At 42.0% G+C, this 16,014-nt stretch overlaps 1 protein-coding gene across 4 annotated transcripts in view; it reads left to right on the top strand.

Moving 5' to 3' along the window:
• The window catches only part of larp1 (La ribonucleoprotein domain family member 1), a 44,482-nt gene that overhangs the window by 12,509 nt on the left and 15,959 nt on the right, over positions 1–16,014 (top strand). For 2 of the 4 annotated variants that reach the window (XM_012958714.3, NM_001142193.1), the window contains 3 exon segments: positions 12,335–12,396; positions 12,544–12,609; positions 14,903–15,062. In XM_012958714.3, coding sequence (XP_012814168.1) covers positions 12,335–12,396; positions 12,544–12,609; positions 14,903–15,062 — 288 coding nt within the window. 4 annotated transcript variants of the gene reach the window in all.

Consider the following 16,014-nt stretch of genomic DNA (forward strand, 5'->3'; position numbering starts at 1 on the left):
AATGGACACTTAGGGCAAGATTTATTAACACTCAGGGTTTTCTTTTTTCCACGTTTCGCGCAATTCAACTCAATGTCTGGTATTTAGTGCAAAAAAATCCCAAAAACTTGAATGTAAAAATTCACCATCTAAAAGCTTGCAAGTTTCTATAGAAGTCAATGGGAGTTGTCCTAGACAAATTCTAAAAGTTTTATTTGCATTTGTAAACTCAAATTCGAGGTATTTGAGGTTTTTTATTTTTATGTTTATTTGAAACAAACTTGAAAATTAATAAGCCCATTAAAGTGAGGTATTATTAATCTAATTGGGATGGAAGCATCCAGACTTTCTGCCTTTTGGTGGTTTGGGGTTGTTTCCACTAAAGCAGATCAGTACTTTATTTTACAACAGAGATTGCATTTACAGTAATTTAAGTTTTATAAATATATTTTATTGCAACATTTGTCAAATTATCTTGCATTGGTCAGTTGCAGCTATAGATTAAATCAGATCTCTTTAACTGCTGTGGCGCTAATCAAAACATTGATGTGCTCCTGTGTTGCACTGCATTAAATGGGGTAGTTCACCTTTAAAGGAACAGAAACACCCAAAAAATTGTTCTAAACTCATTAAAATATAATGTACTGTTGACCTACACGGGTGCATCTGATCTGTTTGCTTCAGAAACACTGCTATAGTTTATATAAACAAGCTGCTGTGTAGCAATGGAGGCAATTGAAATAGGGCTAAATGGCATAGGTTAAATAGTGGATAACAGCTCTGTAGAACACCATTATATTCTACATAGCTTATCTGCTGTGTAACCTGAGTCTTTTCCTCCTTTGGATGACTGCGCCATAGCTATTAGGCAGCTTAATTATGTATACTATAGTTGTGTTTCTAAAGCAAAAATGCCAGGGCAGGGCAACAGTACATTATTTGGTGACCTCCTCAAGATGGCGGATACGCTGTCTCTGCGCTGTCCAGTATATCCCACTCTCATGTACTGTAACTCTGTATTTGTAATCAGCGCGCCACCATGGCAGCCAGACGTAAAGGTTGCTATTGGCTGTGGGTGGACATTTGGGAGGTTACTTTTTTTTTTTTTTTTTTTTTACTCTGCCACTCAATCCATTCTGCATGGAGACATGGGAGACATTACTGAACAGAATCACAATGTCTTGGTCTTGTCCAAAACTGCAGCTTCATGGGAGATTCAGAATAGACAAGTCAGTAGTTTTTTCTCAGCATGACAGTGCTGCTTGAAAATGACTGCTGCTGGAGGGGATTACAGAGCGCTGCTGAAGTTATTAAAGTAACTCTTCATATAGGAAGGCATTTTAGTGGGCTTTCCTAGTCCTTTAAAACAATTTTTTTTTTTTTTTTTTACTTTAAAACAACATTTTGGGGTGTTAATGATTTCTTTAAGTTAATACATAGCATGTCTAAAATAGACCCTTGCAACCAGATAGCTGCTAGCACTTTGAGCTGCTGAGCCAAAGGGTAAATAATGAAACCACAAAAAATGAAAACTAATTACAAACTTTGTCAAACTATCACTGTGCATTGTAATAAAGGTTAATTTAAGGTTAAACTACTCATTTAATTTGCTGACTATGGATATTCTGGGACTGATGAGCAAAAGATTGGCCTGTTTAAAAAATTATCTGCAGCGGACAAATGGTTTAATATGTTTAAAGAGGCACTGGTAAAAGTGTGTGTGGCTTGTGATCATATAAGGCCCCTGCAATAAGTACTGGCTTAGTAATCTTTACTAGTAATGTTTTAGGGCAAGAACCCACGGAGCAGTTGTCGCCTGTGATATTACCTCTCCTATCGCGGGCAACAAAAGCTCTGAAAATGCTTTCCACCAGCAACAATAGGCATTGCTGGTGGAAAGCCCTTTGCATTGCTTCTTTTTTCTGAAGCCACACAAAGTTGCCTGCAGGAGAAAACTCTACGCCACTTCGGGTTATTGAAGCGATGCCAAGGGCTTTGCACCGGCGACTTTAGTGGTGCCGCAATAAATCTAAGTTGCCGCAGGCGACTAATCTCCCCGCAATGCCATCCCACCGGCTTGAATGTAAATCACCGGTGGGATGGCATACGTGTCAGTGACGCGTATGCCATCCCACCGGCATTTTTCATTCTAGCCGGTGGGATGGCATTGCGGGGAGATTTACCCCAGCCCTTACTGGTGCTGTTATGGCACTGTTTATATTCACACTGAGCTCTTTGTTAAATCTACATTGTAATTAGCACAGTCTCAACGCGAGATTATGAGCCAGTAAGGGTTATCGTTGCTGGATTAACGGATCATATTACAGGCTGAATAGGGCTGATGTGACTTATTTAGAACAGTACAGTCAGAGCTCAAGGCTGCTGAATGCTGCCAGCACAGAATGCCAACAAGATGCTGCTCGGCACCTTTGCAGCAACAAAGGGGTAAGGCTTCAAGCACTGGCACCTTTGGCAAGCTCAAAAGTCCCCCTGTGCCTTTTATTTTCCATAGCCTGCCTATGTGCAGCAATTAAGAGTGTTTATTTTTGAGAGGCCATTTACACAGTAGCTAAACCATTGGGAGGGGGAGGCCTTTTTGGGAGGAGCAAAATCCTTCTAGCTACTTTGCAAAGCTCGGAGCCATTGGAGATTCCATGAGCAGCCTGCTGAGCCACCCAGAAGCCTGCCTGCAGTGTACAAAGGTAGGGTGGGGATTATATAGGAGGGGCTTTACTGATTAGGCGACCCCAACCTTCCCCCAAAGGTGGCCCTTTTTGGATTTAACAGCCCTATGTACAAACAAGCTAAAATCCCAGCAGATAGTTGCTATTTATAAACCTGCTGGATTCTGTGTGGCCTCTCTTGTGTTTGTAAGAAGTGTTTAGTTTTAACCCCTAAAAATGCTTCAATTCTGCGATTAATCATTTATATGGTAATCCCACGTTGGGGAATTAAAACTGGCCAGGGTCGCCTACATGGCTGGAGGCTGCATCTCTTCTCTACTGTTTTTATATGTTAATCTGTATTTATGTGAAATTGGTTGTCCTGACATCTTTAGATATGCAGAAAGTTTTACTTGTGTGTTTGAAAACTACAGGGGTGGGGAAGACGTTTGCCTCATTATCACTTTTTGTCTTTTCTTATGGCCTATAGCAGTGATCCCCAACCAGTGGCTCATGAGCAACAGGTTGCTCCCCAACCCCTTGGATGTTGCTCCCCGTGGCCTCAAAGTATGTGCTCATTTTTGGTAAGGGGGGAAGTTTCAGTTGCATAAAAAATAAGTATAATGCCAAACAGAGCCTCATGTAGGCTGTCAGTGCACATAAGGGCTATTAAGTAGCCAATTATAGCTCTTATTGGCACCCCCAGAAACATTTTCTATGCTTGTGTTGCTCCCCAGCACTTTTTCCATTTGAATGTTGCTCACGGGTATAAAAGGTTGGGGATCCCTGACCTATAGCATTGATCCCCAACCAGTGGTTCATGAGCAACATGTTGCTTCTCAGCCACTTGGATGTTGCTCCCAGTGGCCTCAAAGCAGGTGTTTTTTGTTTTTTAAATGCCTGGATTGGAGGCAAGTTTTGATTGCATAAAAACCAGTTGTATTGCCAAACAGAGCCTAATTTAGGCTGCCAGTCCACATAGGAGCTATCAAGTAGCCAATCACAGCGCAGCACATTTTTCATGCCTAAAGTGATAGCCTAAAGTTATGGAAGACCCTTATGACCTGCTGCTGTTATATTTTCCTGGCAATAGACCAGCACAACAGGGATCTTATTTTACCAGTGAGCATATACATTATACACTTAACTCTATACAGATGCTGTCATTCTCAGCTTATTTTTAAATGTAACTGTGCCTTTAAATGTCAGCTGTAAAGTGTGCTGATCTAAAAAAGATGGGATATATGACACCTACAGTTTGGATTCTGGCCAGTCATTACATCAGGAGCCCCCAGCATCACTCCTTCAGCATTAGACCGTAGTTAAGGTTTCTGGGACATTTACAAACACACACGCTTCTATTTTATTTTAATGGGCAGGTTAAGCTTGCGGTTAACTTACCCATATGCTGTAGTTCTACCCTTACACAGAATGTCCAGGTTGCTCTAGTCCCTTTGTCAGGGGCAAAATTTTCTGTATCCCTATATTAGTGTGATTGCAGGGCAGTGAGACAGTGTTTTGATGGCCTTGTCTAATCACAGGAGACAAAATGTCCAAATATGCTCTTTTAGTGCTGATGTTGGAAGTTGTAGTTCAAGCTGCAGGTTTGACCTTTTATTTAAAAAAATATACGTTATTTTTATGATTCTCCAATTTAGTAAATGTGGGGGTCAGTTTAGGGCCCAGCTGCAGCTTTAACCCCCATTTCTAGGCTATACGCGTCTACAGATACTGCCCTAATATGGGATGGCTATACCTTTATATTTAGTGTTTTGTTACCTGCAGCGTTTGTGTTTTTATACAGGCAAGATTCAAGCTTCTGAGCTGTCAGCCTGTGATTGGCTTGGCACAAAGAAGTACTTGTTTTGCCTCTCTTGCCTATGGGGAGTTACGCAGAAGTTGTCATGTGAAGCCAAGGGACATGGCAAATAGCTTCTTTGTGATGCCCAGTCCTTGCCTGTTATACCTGGTAGCATCACTATTTATGTGTATTGTAATTTGAATGGCCCTGTGCTGTTCTAGAATTCTCAAAGAATATTCGGCCTAAGGTGTGTATCCTATGCATGGAGCTGTTGTATGCATTTCCATGTACAGCAGTCCTGCACAGACAGACTCCCCCAAGTGCCTCTTGAATATGTGCAGAGCAGCAGTACAGCTGTTTACATTAGTGCTGAAGAGGACGGAAATCTAACTTAATTGTGAAGGGGGTTGGGAGTGGCAGTGCAAGACCTGGGGGGGCACATAAGTTGTGACGGTAGACACAAGTGCCACAACTGATTTCTGATCTGCCCATACATGGACGAGCAGCCACCGCTAACAGTTTGCCAAGGAATGTGATCGAGGGGTGGTTATTGGACAACTTCTTACTACAAAAAGCTACTGTATAGGAACATGTACCACAAACTTGACTTCTGAGGGGTTTTGCTTCTTAAAGGGATTGTGTCGTACTGCAACAAAAAGCCATAAGTTTGCTCCGTGGGTGCAATTTTGATGATTTACAAGTGGCTGCCCTTTGAAACCAGCCCTCCCTGAATAAACACTGGTTAGAAAGTAACCCATGCAGCTCTCGATTTACATTCTAGCCAGTGGAATGGCATTGAGGAAGATAAGTCGCCCGCAACAGAGATTTGTCGCAGCGCGACTAATCACCCCGTGTGTCACGGCCCTTAAGGTACAAAGGCAGATTTAAGCTGCTGATTTGGGCCCCTCAGAAAATCAGGCAGATGATGATTGGGCAGGTTTGGATGCATTGGCTCATTGATGCTGTTCTGGTTGCAATGGCTACTATAAATCCCGTCCGTGTAATCTGATTGTTTGGCCCTAGAGACTAGTCCAGTTTTGGGAAAAGATCCGCTTGTTTGGAAACCCTGCCAAATGAGCAGATCTTCGTGTATGGCCATCTTTGTGACCTTGTACAACAGGGAAGCAGCACTAGTCTCTGGGCTTATTTATCCCTATAATATAATATAATGTAATTTCATACACATGGTGTTACAGGCTTCCACACATGCCTCCCTTTTTTTGATATGTGCATGTATGTTCTGAAAGTGTCATCATAGTGAAGTAAATCTATAGATTAAGAACTGCATATTTCTGGAGAGCATAGGTAGAGAGCTGTATCTCTCCCTATGTTCAGTGTGCAACAGACGGGTAGTCCATTGCAGCAGGCAGTAGAAACTTCTGCAGGTTGGGCGTTACAGCTCTGAGGACAATGAGAGTTGTAGTTTAGTAACATCTTTTGGTCTTTGAGTAGGTAGTGGATTAAATGAAATGTGTGGGTAGGGCCAGTTCATATCTCTTCTGACACATGTGTTCTGCTCTCTATCTGTCACTTGCCTTGTCTGTTTTAATTTTAATACATCATTGTAAGCACCTAGATGTGCACCCTGATGCGCCATCACTGAGCCTCTTTGTATCCCGTACTCACCACCAAATTACCCTAAATAACCTTCATTCCCTTCCTTGACTGGATGGAAATATATTGTGTAAAATATCCTCTTCTACCTAAAACTACATAGATTCTAAACTTGTCCTCCTCTGAATTTTATGAGACTTGTATTAGAGAAACATTGGTATGACTCCTGCTATTCCTATAAATAGCTGTAATGCCAGTACAGGTATCGGACCCCTTATCCGGAAACCCGTTATCCAGAAAACTCCGAATTACGGAATGCCCGTCTCCCATAGACTCCATTTTAATCAAATAATTCAGAATTTTAGAACTGATTTCCTTTTTCTATGTAGAAATAAAACAGAACCTTGTAATTGATTCCAACTAAGATATAATTAATCCTTATTGGATGCAAAACAATCCTATTGGGTTTAATTAATGTTTTATTGATTTTTTAGTAGACTTAAGGTATTGAGATCCAAATTACGGAAAGACCCCTTATCCGGAATACCCTTGGTCCCGAGCATTCTGGATAATGGGTCCTATACCTGTATAGGTTTTCATTGGCTTTTTCTTCAGTTCATTTCAGTGTATGTGTATGCTGGGCTCTTAGTGAGTGGCAGAATGCTGATAGGTGGACCATGGTGCCTTATGAATATAAGGAATGAAAAGCACCACAGGGCAAGAACACACAATTGCTTTGTGCTATTAAACTAATAGCTGACGGAGTTGCCATATATGTTACTGTAGAGCCATTGATTTAGGTGAAACCTTCCTTTGCAAAAGCTGCTATGTTTGCGGGCATGGGGGCAGGGCAGTGGGAGTTTCTCTAGTGTGAAATTCCATTAATCTCCTCTTAAATATAGATTAGACCTTGGCAAATGTCACCGGCTGAATCCACCTGAAAAATAATCTAAAATGTTAAAAAAAAAAAAAAACCCTATTGACTCAGGTGCTGCTTTTCAGGGACGCTGTTTCAGCATCAGGATTTCTACCTGTGTGTTTGATTATCAGGAGTCGCAGCCGCTAGGAATGGTGCTGGTTGCCATCCAATGGCTTTGAGACACGTCGCACTGCTGCCTAGTGACTCACAGCTTTCATGTGAATGGGAGTCAATTGAAAAGTGTAATGTCCAATGCTCTCTCTGTGCACCCAGTGCATTTTATTTTGCCAAAATAACTTTCACTGTTGTTGAAGCAGGGGTAGGCTACCTTCATCCTTCCTGTTATTGCAGAACTACAGCTCCCCACTGTCCCCCGGATTGGCCAGTAAGGGAATGAGTAGTAATGCAAAAGGTCCGGCATTTGTTTGTCAAATAAAGGAGGGGGGGTGAGACTGCTGAACAAACAACCAGAGCTCCAAAGTTCCAAACCTTGTTGCTTCTTTTGTAGCTTATAGGTCCAACTGACAGGTTAGATGGTGTCCTGCCATGGGGGATTTTCTGTGTACTGCAGGACCTGAGCCAGTACCACAATAAAACTGTTGAGCTACCCTCTAGCTCTAGACCTTTGACTAATGTGATTTGGGAGTTGTAGCTCAAGCTGAAGGTTTGACTCCCTCAGTTTCAGAAGCTATGATTTGTATTTGTCACACTCCAATTAACTATGCGCGATGTTCAGATTGGGGCCCTAAATACTTTAGGCCAGTTTAATCGCATCCTTTGATATACTCCTCCTTGCTGTTTATAGTGCAGCAAAATCCCCTGCTCTATGCGGCAGCAATACATTTTGACATTTAATGTTCTTAAAGGCGAGAAACCTTTTTACTTAGCACTTTATCTTTTTTGGACTTCAAATTATATCCTCATCAGTATGTAAGGGTAAAGAAGAAAATACTGAACACACTTGCACATGCAGCAGCTGATGTCTGGAAGGTGTGGAAATAAGCACACATTAACTAACATAAGCTAACTTGTGTTCGCCAAACGAACAGATTTTAGTGTATGGCCACCTTTACAGTGTGCTTTTGTAATGATTGCTAACGATAACATGGTACGACGCACTCATTTTGCAAGGCAATCTTTGCTTGATCTGGCCTCTCAAGACCAATCTGGTTGATTTACAACAGCGGGGCTGTCTTGAGAACCGCAGGGAAGGGCAAATGTGGTCCTAGTTTTGTGGAAATCTAAGGGCTGTGGCACACGGGGAGATAAGTCGCCCGCGACAAATCTCCCTTGTTGCGGGCAACTAATCTCTCTGAAATGCCATCCCACCGGCGAGAGTGCAAATCGCTGGTGGGATCGCATACACGGTGCCGCAATTTCCCCAAAATCGCAGAACGTTCCTCTCAAGGAAATCGCCGCGCCACAAATGCCATCCCACCGACGATTTGCACTCGCAAGTGGGATGGCATTTCGGGGAGATTAGTCGCCCGCGACAAGGGAGATTTGGCCACAGCCCTAAACCTGCACAATAGATAAGCTACCTAGTTCTAGCACAATGTTAATCTGATGGGTTGTAGTTATGGCCCCACACACAGTCTATGAATATTGGTCTGGAGGTGCCAAGTCTACTGCTAAAATTGGACTCTGTATGGGCCATCTTAAACTTGGACATACACGGGCAGATTTAAGATTCCCATTCCACTGTGAGTTAGCGGCTCATTTTTCCATGTATGGGTCCCAGCAATGGGCTTGCCCAACTTATATTGGCCCAAAGTCGTCCAGATAACAATTGTGGAGGTTTAAAAATACCATCAAACAAGCATCCTATCAGCCAGTTAATGGTCCTCACCCCATATTGGCCCGTGCATGGCCTATCTCCTTGCCTATGATACCTTGCCGAAAGCTGAGGCGCTAGTCTGTTTCCATTCAAGTAACTGACGGGGCACAGAAAGTTATGAAGTATTTCACTGTTCAACCCATACCAAGACTGTCAGTGTAAAAATCTCTTTAATGTGAACCAGTTCTTGTGTTTGTGAAACCAGTGCAAATTGGGCACATTAATTGTATAATGTTGTCAGTCCTGGGCTTGTAGCCCCCAGGACACAGATCAAACGCACTTGACAAGCCAGCCATGTGTTCAGTCGCATGGCTGCATTCCCTATTTCTAGCCTCTTGTCTCGTCTGACGTACAGTACATTTTTATGGGTTTATGTTTTTGGATACATTTTCATTTAATGTAGCCAAGTTATACATCTAGATATTGTACATTGCTGCAGATGGTGCCTGCTAGGGGTTATGGGTGCTGCTACATGCCTGCATACTGTTTCCTCCCCCAAACAAGCACTTTTTCCCATTCTTCATGAATTGGCTGTTTAAAGGAGACATATCCTATAAAAATTAAGAATGTACCAGAGAATTATACTCCTAGATATAGAAGGAATGTGCTTAAAAAAGTTGTATTTCAGACTGATTTATTGAGAAATTCCACCAAAACCCCACTAGTCCCGCCCATCTGTTCCACTTCCTGCTGGCTGAATTCTCTGGATGAGCTGGGGAGCCAGCGGCCCTCCGCACTGTAGGATAGGAACCAATCAGCATCTAGGCTGACCTGATAGGGAACTGAAGCCTGTCTTTGCTTGTTGGAGTGCAGGGCCGTGATTGGCTCTCCCCCTCCTACTGTGCTTCTGGCAGGCACCGTTAGGACACGCCCACTCCATTTCAAACTCGGACAGAGAAGTGATAGGATTAATTTTTAGCACAAAGTTAAACCAGCACCGTATATTATTCATAATTGCTTACAAAATTAGTTTTCCCACTTATCCAATATGTCTCCTTTAACAGTTCAGGCTTCTGACACACCCCATGTCACTACTTCCATTCCAATTCACAGTATTGTCTATTGCTGGGTATTTTCTGGTGTTTAGTAGCCGTGACTAAGTAGCTCCGTGTGTCTTTTCTGCGACTTTTTAAAAAGTATTGGCTACTAATTGGCCCGCCGCGAACAAGTCAAGTTTAGTCACGGCTATGTATACCGGTCTGTGGAAACTGAATTGCCGCTAACATGTATGAATGGAGTGTTTGTCTTATGATCACTTTTTTGTTGTGTTCAGGCTACCCTATACTAAGGGATTTAGTTCTGTGCTCTACAAATCGGACTTTAATGTAATTGAATATTTGACTTGTAGCCAAAGATTTCAGGTCAATAAAGGCTGTGTGGCAGTGTGTGGTTTGCCCATAGATCCATCTGATCCCTTCTGTCTTGCACAGCAAGTCCCCACTTCCCTGAGTTTGTAGCCTGTTTAGACTGCTGTGTTTGGAGAATTTATACCACCCCACCCCCATGGTGGTTTAGACGTCCTCTTTAATGTGTTTATAAGTCACGAACATATTCAACAGCGCAGTACAATTGAAGTAGTTAAGAATACAAAAGAAAAGAGTGGCAAAGACACCACCTCTCAATAGAGAACACTCTTCCTCTGCTTTTTCTAACTTCTCCTTTGTCGGTGGCCTCTCCACTTCCTTCCCTGCCCCTTTTATTCCTTTTTAACATAACCCCCTATCTCAGTGCTTACATAAGTCTTTTTGAATAGAAACTGTTTTTTTAAATAGCAAGTTATAAAATTGAAAGACTAAATAAACAGTCTGGAACAGACCTTGAAATATTGCCTAAATATATATTAAAATCCTAAGACCATTTGATTAAACTACCGCATCCCCTTGGGTCAGCCCTGCACCAGATGGTTCTAATAAGCAGGCATCTGCATTTATAGTTATATAAAATGTACATTCTGTAGTTCATTATCATGTACATGGAATCTATTCTGTGGTCCTTGTGAAAAGTTGGGACACATGGGACTCCTGAAAATTTGAATGTTGTCTATCTGTAAAATAGCTCTCTGGAGTTGTGACACTTAGCGGCTTTGGATTAAGGGTAATGTCCCACTGAGAGATTAGTCGCCCGCGTTAAATCTCTGCTACCCCGCGTGTCTTATCACCCCAAAAAGCCGTTTTACCTGCAATAAAGGGAGTTGTCGCTGGAAAAGCCTACGCATCGCTTCCAAAGTTGCCTGCAGGAGGAAACTTTGTGTAACTAATCTCCGTGTGGGATATTACATACACATGTACACATATTAACATACACGTATACCGGGCAGTAGCCCAATAAGTATTGCCTCTGCTCATGATTTTTTACTTGCAAAAATCTAGATTTTTCTTTATTTACTGTCCTACCATACTACTTGCTTCAGATAGCAAGCTATGTATAAATTTCTGTGTCTCGGGCTTACAGATTAGTAGGAGTTCAGCATACAGGGTAATTTTATTGCCTTTTTCTACTTCCAATATTATTCGCAAGTACCCATGGTCCTGCAAGAGAAAGTGCTTTCACTTTACTATTTTAACAATTGAACTGTGGAATTGCCTATAATTAAAACAAGTCCAGTGCAATGCATTTCCAATGCATTACCTATAGGTCATGTTGTATATGGGTGTATACTTCAATTTAAAGTGGAAGTCACGTATGTTGCAGTTGTGTTTAATTAGAAAATCAACATTGGGTCTTAAGATTTTAGTACTGGTACATGGTTTCCGATGAGCAAAAACATTCAATTACTGCCTGCACCTGCTATTCAGAGGGGTGTTGACATTTACACAGCTGGTAGAGAATACACATTGTGTAATATTACAATAAGGGCCTATGCATTTTGGGAAAGAGGTTCAAGGATAACGGAACAAATGGCTGATGCACTCCCCATTGTCTGCAATAGGTCTGCAAAAAAGGTTAAGGCTGATGTCCCACGGTGTGTGTTGCCCGCGCTAGATCTCTATCACGTGCAACTTACCACTTTGAAATGCCTTTCCACTTGCAACAATAGGAGTTGCTGGTGGAAAGGTCTTTACATCGATTTGGTTTTCTGAAGTTGCCTGCAGGAGAAAACTTCGTGATTTTGGAAAACTGAAGCTATGCAAAGGCCTTTCCACCAGCAATTCCAATTTGTGCCGGTGGAAAGGTATTTCGTAGCAGTCAGTCACCCGTGAAAGCAGAGATTTATCGCAGGCGACTTACACACTTTGTGGGACTTCAGCTTAAAGTAGGAAATTTCACACTAAAGGCAGTGGAAAATGTGTTCACTGCATAGGTTGATTTAGTTGTGGCTAAAAATACTAAAAAAATATATGAATCTCTGTCCAGGTTGAGTCAGGTTAAATCAAAATCACAAAGTTTAGTGTGGCTGTCGCTAGCTGTTTATTGTGCGCGTAGTTAAGGCCTTCATGCCTTTGATCTAGTCTTTCAATGCACCTTTCCTCATTATGCTGCCACTTATTTTGTTTGGTGGCCCACTAGCCTCTGTAACAATCTCAGAATAAGTTTCAATCGACCCCCCTTTTTTTTTTTTTTTTTTTTTTTTTTTTTTACAGAACCTCCTGTTCCTGCCAAGGTGGTGAAAGCTGGAAACTCTCGGCCAAGGAGAGGAAGCAAGGTATTTACTTTTTTTTTTTTAATTTTAGTTTCATTGTATCATTTGTATGAATGAGAGAGACATACGCTGTCTGTCTCTATCTTTGTTCTTAAACATTGCCTAGTAACTGTAGACTGTGCGTTATTTACTACTAATTCTTATCTGCAGGTTGGGGATTTTGGTGATGCCACAAACTGGCCTACCCCTGGAGAAATTGCCCACAAGACTGTGCAGGTAAGGCAAACCAAACCTAATCTACTCTTGCTGGTCAAGCCCCCGCGTTAAGAGTACAGTGTAGAGGCTTGTGTGGCATTTTTGTTTTAAGGAAAACTGGTAACAGTTATTAGATTTCCTTAAATTGACACGTGCAAGAATTGGCTTGTTCTTGTGTCCATCAGCAGAGCCATCTTCAGAGACTGTATGATAACATTTAATATGCACTGTTACAGTGCAGAATGTTTATTCTCCGCCATTTCTGAATACAGGAAAACATGGTGGTATTATAAACCACTTTAATCTTAGCCCAGGCCAGAAACTACCCAGTACATACAGTCTGCCATCGGTAATCTCTGCCTAATTACTAGTGGTGCTTTCAGAACCAAACCAGCGATTAGGGGACCCAGGGTACAACAGATCCTCTCTAAAAGTATTGAGCTAATATAGTCCCGTCTTTTGCTGTCTCCTTTAGTATCCAGTGAGAAGCTCCTTGTGACACCAGGAATAGCATAGGCAGGTCCCCCAGAGCTCAATGTCCATTTAGGGATCCCCTTTTCCTGCCTCCTCCCATCTGCTCACTCTCTCTCTCTCTTTCTGGCAGTCACTATTCTGGGACTGAAGCCTTTGCTGCATGCGGTGCTTTGAGGGCGAAGGCCTCCCTGGGGTTTATTTTTAGGATACTGGCCACTGTAACTTGGCTGGTTCTAGGGGGTGGTTTCAGATTTCATTAATTCTTTGAGGACACAGGTAAGGGAAACGTTTGGCCATTTACTTTGTGTATATAATGTTTGGGTCTAGTTATTTATTGTACTCCCCCTTTCCAATGAACATAGTGGATTTTACGTTTACCGGTGTGCAGCTTAGTCTGTGCTCCCGATCCAGGCTGCTTTATTTCTGGCAGAATGCTCAACCATAGACCGTAGCCTCTTACGATTAGATTCTTATGCTGTCATCATATAAGGTAGCAACATCCTGTTTAGCTTATTGTTTGCACCATGGGAGACCAAAGTGTTTGCAAACTAGGTACAGTTTGTTTCATTGTTGTATATGGGCAGTAAATTATGCCGCCCAGTAGTTAAAAGTGCAGCTTCTTAAATTTCAATGTTTTCACAGAAAGGAGTTTGTTTTTCTTTGTGTGTTTGTGTACAGAGAACTTTGTTTTTTTCATGCAAATGTGTAGAAGCCGAGGGAAGAAAGCATACACCGTAATCTGTAGATGTATTACCCCAGCAGCACAACTTTCATGGAGTAATAGAGCTATGAAAGGTGGCAGTAACATGTGCAATGTTTCTACAAGGCCTTGTAACACCAAACGGCAAATCAGATGCTTGCTTTTAAACAGGTGGTTATTAAGAGCAGCTTGCTGAGTGGTTGCTATGATAGGCTCAAACGTTGCACCTCCTTTTACATTACTAGTACTTACATTACTAAGTGTTTCTCTTTTTTCTGGAATGAAGCATTTGTCTCTAGTGACTAACTGAAGAAACAACATATCAGTGGCCTGCTGTGACCACGGGCATGCAAGGTTTCTAAGAAAGGTTCCCTCCAGCCTGTTGGGCTTTGTCAGAAAACTCTGTTGGCCCCTTTCTTATTGGGTCGCCCCTGGAGGGTAGTATAGTTCAGGCTTAGATTGGATCGGGCAATAATAGTGAGTTCATATTGCAGGTTTAGTGGCTGAGGAGGTGATCCCTTGTGTCAGGTTGTCCAGTGAGAGATATTCAGCTTTACTGTTCGCAAGCTGGTGCTATAAAGTGGGGGTGCTTTTGTATGAAGTCTTGTGTGCTTTATACCTTTCAAGATAGATTGGCTAGCTGGCCAGTGGCCACAAAACTGCTCTGCTCAGTACAACCTCACTTCTTTCATTGGCTGGGAAAATATTGTGAATGTTAAGGGGGCCATAGTTGGACTAAATAAGCCAAATGGATTGCCTATCAGAAAGTAAAGTGGAGATGTGGCCCTGTTGTATCTGCTGATGCTTCACGTCAGAGATGTCTATGGAGCTTTAGCAGATTTTCAAACTTGCCCTATCGGTGAACCAATTGTATCCATTATACTTAGATATCATTTAGGATTGTAAGAACACCATGCCAGCTTTAAGCCACATGGCATCAGAATGCCCTTTGCTTAACAGGGCCAAGCTTCAATAAAAAGGTAACTGCCACTGACTGCCCTTCCCACCTGACTAGTAAGCAAAGGTTGGTTGATACACTGGGCAACATCAATTTAATAGGAGCAAAGTAAGACTGTGTCAAACACTAAGCAGGCATTCTGATCTTATTAAAGCCTTTGTCTTTTTTGTTTTTACTTCTAGCCGCCTACCAAACTCCAGCCAGGCCGCAAGTCCCTGGGCAAGAAGGATATGAAAGAGGAAAGTGCAGACGGGAAGGAAAACCAGAGGGTGAAATCAGATGAGTCCAGTGAGGAGAAGAATGGCGATGACGATGGCCAGAGATCAGCTAACAAAAAGAAAGGTACAGTGAGATTTCCTTTAACAATACAGTTTTTTGTTTTTTTTTAATCCAAAAAGGTTCAGTGTCAGTGAAGAAACCTTAAAGGTGTTAGTCAGATCTAAACAATTGCCTCCTTCAAGCACCCAATCCATACTCACCAGCACACTCTGTTCCGCCTGGTGCACAGTATTTAGAGAGACGTCGGCACTCTCCACCACGATCCAAATAGCACAAAAATACCGGCACAACAGGACTTATTTAAGCGGGATAAACCCTGCTGATTTTTAATAGTAGCAAACCATGTAACGTTTCGGTGGCACGCCCCTTCCAGCACCACCATTAACTGTTCTATGCCTCCTTCCCATAATGCCAGATTTTTTGACTGGGCAAAGGCTCAGTAGGTTGAAAAACTGTTGTTAAACAGTGTCTTGATTTCATTCAATTTTTCTCCTGGCATATTTTAATTCTATAACCATACTGTGCTTGCCTTAAGAGTTTTTATTTTTTGAGCAGTATTACCAGTATATGCACAGTATTACCATTCTTCAACCACTAGATGGTGCTGTTCAAATAGCCATAAAGAATTCCTCAAGCTAGGCAAGCAAATAACTAGTAACAGGAAAAACGTGAAAGGGGTTTGAATGCTGATTCATTGATACTACTTTTTTGGTGTTACTGCTTATTTAAGCATCTGTTAACCATATCTGCAAATGCAGACATGAATTGAAAGAATGTTGTGTATGCTCTACCCTTTCACAGCATAGTAGTTAGCGGTATATTATATCTCATCGCACTGCACCTCTCTAATGAAAGCTAAACCTATATTAGTGATCATGCTTAGTAGGGGCTATAAGGTTGCTACAGTAACTACTGTATCAAATTTTAGACAGTGGGTGACCTTCCCTTACCATGCTTCTCATAGGAAAAATGAGTGTGGAAAGCTTAAAGGTGCCCATACAAGTTAAGATCCGCA

This window comes from Xenopus tropicalis, chromosome 3 (genome assembly GCF_000004195.4).
Source record: "Xenopus tropicalis strain Nigerian chromosome 3, UCB_Xtro_10.0, whole genome shotgun sequence".
NCBI classification, from domain to species: domain Eukaryota; kingdom Metazoa; phylum Chordata; class Amphibia; order Anura; family Pipidae; genus Xenopus; species Xenopus tropicalis.